Below are 12,145 nucleotides of genomic sequence, written 5' to 3' on the forward strand. Positions count from 1 at the left end.
GTAATATATATATATACATATGCACAATTTTCATTAAATTATTAATTGATTAATATACTAATAGCATCACATAAATAATTTATATACTAACTACAATACATTTATGACACTTTAATGTTCACATATTCATAACAATTTTATCTTTATTAATTATCACTTGCTGTATATTATATTTTTCTGTATAGTAAACTATATAAGAATGTTGTTTAATGTATATTTCTATCAAATCCTAAAAAATTTGGTGGATTTTTAGATGATTTTACATCAAATTTAGAAGTAAACAATCATAAAAGAAACTAATTAAATCAACTTAAAACTTTCAATTCTATTAGTCTTTAATATATTTTTGTTTGTAGGAAATTATAGTGAAACATTGTATATATTTCCCTACAAATAATAAAAATTTCTTGATTTTTTTAAGAAGAAAATACCAATAGAAAAAATAATTAAATCAATATAATGCATAGCATATGTTTCTGTAAATTAAACTATAGGAATCTATTTGTATATAATACTTTCAAATTCTAAAAAAATTGCTAGTTTTTAGAGATTTTTAGAAGTAAATATCAATGAAAAAGAGACTAATTAAATCAACTTACAACTTTCAATTTCCACTGTACAAAATTGTCTATCCATAGGGAAATACCTTAAGTCCATTGGACAACTGGCTGTTACAGTCAATCTGTTAAGAAACAAAACAGAATTAGAGACTAGAAACAAGACTAAATTTTAATAAACAACATCTAAAAAAACCCCTATTGTCTCTTTCTAAAAAAACAATATTAATAATTTATATATATATATGTGATGTAATAATTAAGATACTCTTTACTACTCTACTCCTTATGTGTAAGTACTTATGTAGAAAAATGTGTATACATATGTGTATGTATGTAAATAATAAATAGATTAGAACACTTGAATAAGGTTATAAAATCGAAACGAGGTATAATAAATAGCTTATGTAGTGATTATTAACAAAAATGATTTGTCAGCCAGCCACCTGATCAGTAGTAACATATGGTGTTGTATCTTGTAGCGTCAAATGCTGTTTAGTTTGCTAGTGATAGCGAGGGAAAAGTTCATTGATTTTCTGTCACTGGGCTATCTACAATCCACAGAACATGCATGGAAGGCACACACTTACCTTGGATAATACCCTCGGACGTTTTACACATTCGCTTTTAAACCAATTTATTGTATCCAAAAAATTATTTTCATTGTCATTTCTCGTGTTTACCATCCCCGAAAATTGTGTTCATTACATACACATATTGTGTTTACAGTGTAGAAAATGATTATAAGTTGTTGTATTTATTAATCAAAACTTGTGTTAGTCGTTGTGTTTTATTTATCACATGAAATGTTTGTTTTGATTGGATTATTGTGTTTATAATTCACAGGTTTATATTGTTAGATTTATTTATTTTAATTCGCATTATACAATAGCGACAAAAGATTACTATCCTCAGTGCAACAATAAAAGCTGAGCAATAAACATACGAGGGAGAAGGAAGCAGGAAAGAGAAAAGAAAAAAATTCATTAAAATATGTTAATTTATTATTTGACTAGGATATTAAATTAATAATTTATATTAATGTTATATTTATAATACAAAAATTGTATTAATTATCGTTTCGGACATACGTAAAAATCTAAAAACTTTAGTTATTTACGGAGATAAACTAAGTTTTTTGAATACAAAAATTACGTAGAATATGACGTTCATACTAAAAAAATCCAGCAACGAGTTGCTTAACTTTCCCGGCAACATTTGGTAGAATAATCTGTTATCATATTTTTAATTATTCTAAAATGGCAAAAAAGCTTAATTTTCAGGGTAGGGATGGGTTTATAAACAATTGTAAATGATAATAACGAGTAAAATCGTCATTAAATTCGACCTTACTGGAGATGCGACACACGACACCTTTTTTTATCCCCACCCCCTCGACCTTTACCCAACAAAATTTAACAGCTTCAATCATCCTAATACACAAATCTCCCTAAAAGCATATGAGTTATTAAGCTTCAAACAGGGCGAACAAAATTGTGCTTCTCCAAACACACACTTAAACACAGTAACATCCATACATACAGAAATTACCCCAGAGTTTTTTTGTATTTTTCGACGATTTAATTCTCCTGAGTCCAAAAATGTAAAAATCTTTGAGGATCATTTTATGCCCGAATGCCTTACTTTCTCTCTTATATAATATAATATTATATAAGTTAATTGTGTTTATTAATACAATCCAAAAAGCACTTTTAACACCAAAAAAATCTCTAAAAACTTGCTATTTTTAGTAGTTTATTTTGGATTAAAATATAAAAATCTACATTATAACAACAGCTAAACATTTTATTATAATATAATTATAAAATTTAAAATGTAATGCCATTAAACATTTTATAAATTTAATTTAATTGCAAAAATTTCATTATCATCCTGTATACATTTATATATGATATAAATATAAAATTATGTATAATTTAATTCTAAAAATTTAATTATGAAAGTTTAATTATCATTGTGTAAATGAATGAAATGTTATATTATCATATATCTTTTACATTTATATAATTAATTAAAAATTAATGTAATTTTATATAATTATAATTGTAGTATAATGTCATATAATTATGGTTTCAAGTAAATGTTATTTAACATGTGTTATAAATAGTAAATATGGGATATAAGTACTTAAATTTCTAGGATTTTAAATAGCAAATATATAAAATTATTATTTATTTTAGAATATAATTATAATAATTTTAATTATTCTTAAATTACTTATTTAAAATATAAGAATTGGATGTAGATGAGTGAATATAATATGAGATTTATAGATATAAATGTGCTTAGAAAAGGGAGAAAATAGTTTTTTTTTCCTAAAAAAAATTTAAAATTCTTTTAAAAAATGTACTAATAATCCTTAAAATATAAAGGGATCTCTGCTTGTTTATATTTTAATGTAATTTATTGGAGCAAAAGTATAATTTTGTAAGTTTATGAAAGAGTTTTGTCTATAAAAGAATTCAAGAACATTCAAAAAAATTCCTAAAAATACAAAAGGATATCTGTGAATTTCATATTATTATTAAATAATTTTGTTTTTTTTGGTTCTAGAAATTAAATAATTTCTGTGTTTAAAAGTAAAGTTCTTGATTTAGTAAATTATCAAATAGTCATTTTGCATTTTTAGAAAAAATTTGTTTGTAAAAACTTCAAAAATTCTTGAAAAAATTCTAAAAATATAAAAGGGAATCTCTATTTGTTAATTTTACTTAAAATAATTGATATAAATTTCACAAAAATACAATTTATTTCTTTATAAAAATGTAAAAAAAAAAATTAAAAATTTCTCTAAAATATTTTCTAAATGGTCCTGAATATATATATATAAAGTTCTCTAATTATTATTTATATTTAAAATATAAAATATTAAAGTTTATTTTTCTAAAAAGTCATTTATTTTTAGATATAATTAACAAATACTGAGTAATATTTACAATTGATCTCTAAATATGTTAACAATTGCTTAGGATTTGCATTTATATCTCAAATAAGAAAAATAACAATACTTTTAACCTGTTAAAACAATTTAATTCCCATAAAAAAAACTCTTTACAGATTTGAAAAATCTAAAAAAAAATTATACCAAGAAACATATTCCAAATTCAGGAGATTGAGTTATGAAGAAGAGAAGATGGACAATTTAAGATGATGTTTAATTATTTCTTTAGGAAGAAAATGATATTGTCTACAGATAAGAAAAATCATTATTTATTAAGTTCAAAAAATGACATGTTGTAAGAATATTTTTTTTTATTTTTTTTTTGTTTTTAGAAAAGTATAAAAAATGGATCCACCCTTAAGCAATTGATCAGTCTGTTAGCAATCATATATCAAGTTAATGCTTCTTCTAAGTAAATATATATGTAGTCATATCTGATAGTAGAATTTTGTAATAATTTTCGATTTAAATTTCTTTTATAATATTCTATTTTTAAAGTTATTTATTACAAATTTAATCTCCATTTTCTTTTTTATTATTAATCATTGCAACATTACTAAAATAAGAGCATAAAATATAAGTAAAAAAAATGATAATTTTAGGCTAGAAAATCTAAGTTTTTATCTAGGGCCTAGTAATTTTAGAGGTTTTAATCACGTGTTTATAAGTGTTAGTATTGAAAGAATAAGTAAATTATGATATCATCATTTTTTCACTCTCTTAAGAAACTCTTGCTTATAATTAAATAGCCGTGAATATAAGAAAATAAAGGAAGTAAGAAGTGGCAATTTGAGATATATTTTGTCTAGGGCCTCTAAAATTTACAGGCCTCAGACACAGAAATGTATAGGCTACTTGTCGATATAGACCTTGATTTTACACCGAAAATATTACAAAATATAAGTAAGCAAGTATTTAAATATAAGAAGATAGAGTGATATCTAGTGACGGTCTTAAATGCAGACAATCTTTATTTTTGCCTAGGGCCTCAAATACAGAAATATATACCTATGAATACTCGATCTTTCTACAGCACTAAGTACTTACACGTATATGAAAATAGTAACAATAAGTAACTCAGGCATGATTTTTGATATTTAGAAGGCCCCCTGAAGGTCTCACGCCTTTAGGGAGCCTTCTGAATATCAAAAATCACGTGATATAAGCCTTATATTATTTTAAAAAAATGGTTTGCGACTCTAGGTTCAGTTAAGGCCTCTCACAATTTACTGGAAGTAAGTAAATTAAAAACTAAATATAATTATAAATAATATATAATAAATATCCAAGAATATATTTTATTTTTAGTTTGATCAAGCTTAAAAATGTTTTTTTAGAAGCTGATATATCTTTGTTGTATTCAGTTTTCTGTAGGTTGTTTCAATTTTATACACTACATCAGCTTCACTTACAAGTCGTGTCTCTCTAGAGAATCCCAAAGTCGCAAAGGGTGGAAAAGTATTCAAGAAAATATATATAAAAAATATTTTTAGAGTCGAAAAATATTTAAATTTAATGTATATACTGTAAATATTAAAAAAAAAAAACATATGTGTATGTGTGTGTAGCCCATACATACACACGTATGAAGTATAAAAGATGATGATAAAAGTAAGACTTTTTAGAAGAATTTTTTAAACATATATCTAATAAATTTAAATTATAATNATGTTAATATATAAAATATATTTATGTATATTTAGATATTTATTATAGAAGGGAAAATAGATTTGAAATTAAGAAAACTGGGATTTTTTTAAGAAGAAATACACCAAACAATATGTTTAAAATTAAATACAAGTAAAATTAGTAACGCGTGAAACCCATGCAAATTTGAATTAGGGGGCCAGGTGCTGTGTTGACGTCATTTGAGGAAATTTTGGGGGGAAGTATTTTCTTATAACAGATTGGTTTGAAGCCCCCCAAAAAGGGCAATTGCCTGGGACCCCAGGCAATTGCCCTTTTTGCCCAAAGGATAAAGTGCCACTGATTTTTTATATAAAAGAATAGGATTTAAAGTTAAATAAAATGAAAATTATTTCGTATTTTTAAACATTATATTAGATTAATTAAACAACTAAAAATTTAAAAAGTGAGAAATGTGATGCCAATAATAAGACATTTTAGAGTAATTTAAAAAAAAAAGTATTTAATAAATTTAAAATTAAAATTTCCTACATATATTGACATGATTTAAAGTAAATAAATATGTAAAAATATTTTAATAACGTAATTAAAAAAATTAAATATATAAAATTAACATTCAAATAATTTATTTTAGAAATTGTAACAATTAAAAGATGCAGCTGTAAGTGGCAAAATATATTATAAAACTTAAAAAATTAAAAAGAAAATAATCAAAAATAAATTTATTTTATTCTAAAAATAAAGTATGTAAGTTTCAATTTTTAAAATAAAGTTATGCATGTATACATGCATATAATAAAGAAGAAAGTTTTAACAGAGATTTATGATATGAATATATTAATTATTTTAAAAAATTCTTTATTATATATTTAATTTTTTGGGGGGAATTTCCCCCTTTCTTCTAGTCAAAAATATCGATACAACTTCTTCTCTATCTTCACTTACATCGTTAATCACAGCACATAGCTTGTACGTGAACTGTTTTCTTATAATATTAAGTACAGGATAAAAGTTTGATGTTGAAGCAACTGTAAACAATCTGAAGTGCGTAATTCTGTATTAGGATAGCTTAAAAGAGTGACCTTATTTCACGCTTGATTAAGATAATCAAAGAAAACTCTTAAAAATTCCATCTTGATTCATCAGCATCATCTAAAAAAACACCATTATCAAATTTCATACATATAGAGAGATATCTCCTTCTCTCTTCCTTCCTTCTTTACAAATTGAATTTAATTATTTAATTAAATGAATTTTGTAGAGTGCTGTTATAAAAGTGTTTTTTTTTTTGGCTTTTTCAACATTTATTTACATACCAGTGACCACATTTTTCAACATGTCTAAAGCTTGATCTCGTGTGCAAATATAGAAGAATATATAATAAAGAAGAAACTTGTGTATAATAAATTACATCATGTTACAAACTTGAGTTTTGTGTATATATTTATATCAGTTTTTAAACAATAAGAATATTGTACATTTTCTTTTTCAGTGGTGTAACTCTATACAGTACGTAAATTACGTTATGTACTAGCTCCTTTTAAGAAGTGCATATATATAGGGTGCTTAAAAAATGTTAACACTTGCCAGGTTGTTCTCTGTGTAGTTCTCCATCATATGCAAGAAGTCACAACCCAAGTATAAAGTTTTCAAAAATGTAAGGTCCTTCTACCTCTGCGGCAATGATACACGCCTATATATAACTGCTAACATTTTTGAGGCATCCTGTACATCAATTTAAGGCCCTACTATTCCTGCCGCAGTGACTGCATGCCTCTATATAACTTCTAATATTTTTGAAGCACCTGTACATCAATTTATGAAGTAAGTTTTATAGGTAAAAAATAATATTTTCTTTTAAAAATACGTTATTTAAAGTATAGCTTTAAAGACTTATATACAGACGAATTTAGGGGGTGAGCAGAACTCAGCTGTACCCCCTTCTGGGGATTTTTTCTGAGTAATGCTAGTAAAAATTTTGTAAGATATATATATATTTTTTCTCTCTGCACTCCTCTAAAGATTTCTGGATCCACAATTGCTTATATAAAGTACTATACATAAAGATACCATATAAATTATAACAATAATATACATAAATATATCGTGTTTACACATATAAAAATTGATTATAAGATATTAAACTTTTAAAAAATAAATTAAGAGTAAAACATAAAAATTCTATACAGTATTATACAGTTTGCCTACAAATTTACTCATCAATCTTGAAGAGAAACGATGCACTAAATGTGCTTTAAATGCTCTGCAGCAACATCATATTGGAATTGCCTTTAGCAATTTTGGAAGTTACAACAGCAAAATTAATCTTAGAACCAGCTTTAGAAAGTGAAATTACATTCTCACTAATTTCTAAACTTTAAAAAAGTTTAGTTAAAAATTAGAAAATTAAAAAAAATTAAGTAAGTATATTTTTATAAGTCACTAGAGTATATCGATCAGTATAGGGAGCGAGTAGAGAACGAGCAATTATTTATTGTGACATCGTCACAATGCTGGGCTGCGAATTTTAAAATCATATTTTTAATTTATTTTATTTAAAATATATGCTCTCGATCTCAAATTATTAGTATCTTGCCCCTGTAAATCATACTTTACCCGATAACAATAGAGTCGTGCCGTGTAACTCCATTCAGAAAAAAAAATTTGAATTGAAATAATGTGACTTCCCGGTCTATGGAAGTTAGTGCATACTTATTCGAAAAATTAAGGAAGGACAGACAATGAGAATTTCTAGAATTTTAGTTCTAGAATTTTTTCAAATTGCAGCCGAAATAAAAAGGAAATTTTTTATTACTATAAGGGCATGGAGATCATTTAAAATTACAACTTTTGCAAATATTTCTAGACGTTTATTAAACGTTGAGCAATTTTTATACAAAGGAAGACTTAATCTTCAAGCTAGATATTGTGTTCCAAGGTGACTAATCTAGTAGAGTACATACAGTACTTGGCAATAACAAAACTTGTATGGAAGTTGTGCACGCAATATAATTTATTTGACACGAAGCGAATGATAGGACCAACTACCACACTGACAGATTCAGTTCTGACCTGGCTCTATGATGGATAAAGGCTTTATTTTGGAAGAATCCAATAAATGGTTGAATTATCTTGTCAAGTATGGAATAAATAAGAAAATTGTGAAGGGTTTTTTTCCTTTAAAAAATCTGTAACAAGAAATCATTTCTGTGTTAACAGGACATTGTTATGAAGTATATTAAGAACGGCTTCTATAATAATTATCATTAACTTAATTATAATAATAAAATGAATCATAATTGAATCTTACCGAAGTGATACTAAAAAAATTATAATAATTATTATGTTACTACATGATTAAAAACTTAACAGGATTATTAGTAATTTAGTTATTAATAAGTCTATATGTTAATATGACTCATACCAACAATATATAAATAGAATCATAAGTAACAGGAAGTATATAAGGAACATTATAATACGGCCTACAATAATAATAATGCCATCATAAATAGGACTTTTAATAATCATTATAATCCTTATATCAATAATAATATTATCGCTAATTACATCACACATAAAGGACAATATTAAGTTCGTATTAAGTAATAATTAGGACCATTAAAAATGGAATTCTTTAAATAAGATTCTATAAAAATAAAGATCATTGTAACAATTATTAATTGTCTTGTTATGACTCAAAATAGAAAAAAGACTTGTAAGATTGACATTACTAAGAATACATATGTAGGAGTTTCAATAATCATATTAATTATAATACTAATTAGTACAATAGCTGGATTACAGTTATTAACAAGACTAGTAACAATAATTGTCCTGTTAATATGATCCACGCAAACAGGAGTATATAAATAGGATCATAAGTAACAGGACTTTTTCTTGAATTAAATATGGATCATTATATAATTCAATACACGATCCTTATCTTTCCATATAAGTATAAAAATCATGATAAATAATTGGTCACATTTAATAATTAGTGTCATACAAAGAAGACAATTAGTAATTGGATCCACATTAATACACAACCAATTTTAGTAAGGACCATTAAGAATAGGATTATCAATACTAGAACTCACAACAATTATGCTCCTACTAGTAAGGACACTAATAATAAGCCCAAAATAACGAGCAAAATTTGCAGCCTGGCTATGATTTTTAATAATATTTTATAAAATATATACTGTATTCTCCACTTCAAATTGCCCCTGTACATCATACTTTTCCTGGCAACAACAGAGTCACGCCGATTATCTGTGTTACTTCATTCTGGAGAAAATTTTTGAATTAAAATCACGTGACTTCCGATCTATACCGGAAGTACGTATTGTATAAGCTCGAATTTCATCTATCTAACACCGTCCTATCTCGAGATTAAGGATGGATTTTATAGGTCTACGATATTTTTGAAATTGCAGCCAAATTAATCATACAAATAGGATTATTAATTAATAATATAACCCATCAAAATCTTCAGTTGTTTAATTTTAAACACAATTTTTGTGGTTTAGCTGAAGAATTAAAAAAAGTTTGTGTAAAATAATAGAGAGTAGCTGTCCTGTTATGGGTCATATTATAGTTATACCTGTCAGAAAATGTTCACAGTGCAAGTAATAGTATTGCCAGAGGCTGTGCTGTGTGTATTACAAACTGCAGTTGGTATATAGATCATGTTGACCACTGTGATAGTCATTTGGGAACCAGTATCGTATACTTTACTTCCAGTCGCTTTTCTATTGTAGCCACCAAGTTTCCTGTTCTTTATTGTCAATGCATAGTACGTCACTCCTTATAGAAATTGTATCACACTATTATTCCAATCACACTGAGTATTATATATATATATTAATTTTTTATATAAATTCAAGAGAAATAAACTAAATAATATATATAATAGAATGCTACTAAATTGAAAAATGAAAAAAGCAAATAATACTTTTAAGTATTAGTGTTCCTTTATTAATAGTTTGCGAGCTACAGTTAATCAAATGTTCAGTAAAAAGAAATGTCAACAATTTCTTTCAGATAAATTTTTAAAATTAGAGTTATTACAGTATGAAGCAGTAGGTCGTGACCTTTAATATGACGTCGAAAAATTACTTTCAACATGTAAGTAAGTCATAAAGAAAAGCCTTACTCAGCCGGTAGATCGCGGCTCCAAGGGTAAAAAATTAAATTTTTGTGACTCCCGGAATCGTGAAGTAAAAATCTACTCTATAAAATTGTTTAAATTATTTTAAAAAAACAATTTATAAGGTCACAAAGTATAATTTAATTACAGTAGTTTTAAAAAATACATGAAAAATGGAGGGGTGTAAAAAAATACAAATCTAGCAGAGAAAATGATATAAAAAATTTAAAAGAATTTAAGATTATACAATAAAATTACGTATAAAAATAATTTCCTTCACGTTAAATACATCAATTTTTAGTAACTTGATTTTTTGACGTTGCCCTCTTCAAAGTTTCAGTATATCAGATCCGGCCCTCATCGTAATATGAGTTTTTACAATCATGTAGAACCTGATACTCGACTCTCCGAAGGATTCAAGTTATAACAACTAAAACAACATTTTATTAATATATATATATATCATCAGAAATATCAACATATATTTCTGAATGTTGTACTGTACATGTACTACTGTACAAAATTTAAAAAAATTAAAATAAAAAAAGTGTTTAAAAATTAAAGCAAAATGTTTAATACTTTGCATTTCATTTTCTCTTAAGAGAAATTTAAAAGCGAAAAATATTAAAAGAAAAATGTTGAATGAACAATTAGATGCTTAAAAAGGAAAGTATTAAAAGTGAATAAACGCAAAATATTAAAATAAAAATGTAAAAAGGATAATTAAAAGCACAATTTTAAGAGAAAAAGTAAAAGAAAATGTTAGAAAAAAAAACAACAATTAAAAGCAATATTCTAAGTGAAAATTAAAATAAAAAGTATTTAAAATATTAANATTGTTCCATAAAAATTATAAAAGAGGAAAGGAAATTTTTGAAATGCTAAAAATCTATTGAATTTATAGTACAATAGAAGAATGCAGTTGGATAATCCTATTTCCAGATTTATGTGAGAAAAGAATTGCAAGAAAAATAAAAAAAAAAAAAGAATAAAAAAGTCTAGAAATCATTGACCATACGGTCAGTGAGGAAGCAAAAATCAATTTTAAATCACTATTACTACGTGATGATTTTCAAAAAAAAAAAAATAAATAAAAGAAAATCTTAGACTTGAAAATGCTTTTCTTTGTTCTCAAAAATCTATGGATTATCATATACAATAATACAGCATTATAATGCTGTAGAATATAAAAACGTGTGCATTAAACATTTTTTATTTTTATTTTATTTTCCTACGTTAAAAAACGAGCTAAAAAAAAAAATGTAAAATTTATCTTACTTATTCGCCTGAAATCACGTTATATTTTACTATTTTGTAATATACACAATTAAGAATTAATGACGTTTAAATCAGCTTGTTATTGACATAATTAAAGTTTAATAACATTTAAGTCAGTTTGTAATTTACACAATTTAAATTAAACAGAATTAAGTCATTTATTGTAGTGATTTCAAGGTCATTTGTTGAAAAATTATTTTCTACTCGAATCTCAAGTATAAATCTATATTATATCCAATAATATAATATTATAATGTTTTAAAATATAAAATTATGTATATTATAATTTTATTTTATTTTTAAAAAATATATTTTAAGATGTTTTTAAAATATTAAAAGAACGTTTTCTTCCTGTTTATGCGTGTTATGCTTGTTATTTTGTAATAAACACAACTAGGATTTAATGACGTTTAAGTCAATTTGTAATTTATCCAATTAAAGTTAAACAGAATTAAGTATTGGGATAATTTCAAGGTCATCAGTGATTTTCATTAGCTTTAATATTATGATATATTTTAACGTTCAGCAATTGCTAAATATATTTTTTTT

The 12,145-nt window shown here is 25.0% G+C and overlaps 1 protein-coding gene across 1 annotated transcript in view; it reads right to left on the reverse strand.

Moving 5' to 3' along the window:
• LOC111618237 overlaps nt 1-12,145 on the reverse strand; it is a 135,306-nt gene that overhangs the window by 112,348 nt on the left and 10,813 nt on the right. The window contains exon 3 of the mRNA XM_023359759.1: nt 600-682. Within this exon, the coding sequence (XP_023215527.1) occupies nt 600-682 (83 nt within the window). The remainder of the gene's footprint in view (nt 1-599; nt 683-12,145) is intronic.

The sequence above is a fragment of the Centruroides sculpturatus genome, unplaced genomic scaffold, assembly GCF_000671375.1.
Source record: "Centruroides sculpturatus isolate CEXI.00-Female unplaced genomic scaffold, Cexi_2.0 scaffold145, whole genome shotgun sequence".
NCBI lineage: Eukaryota > Metazoa > Arthropoda > Arachnida > Scorpiones > Buthidae > Centruroides > Centruroides sculpturatus.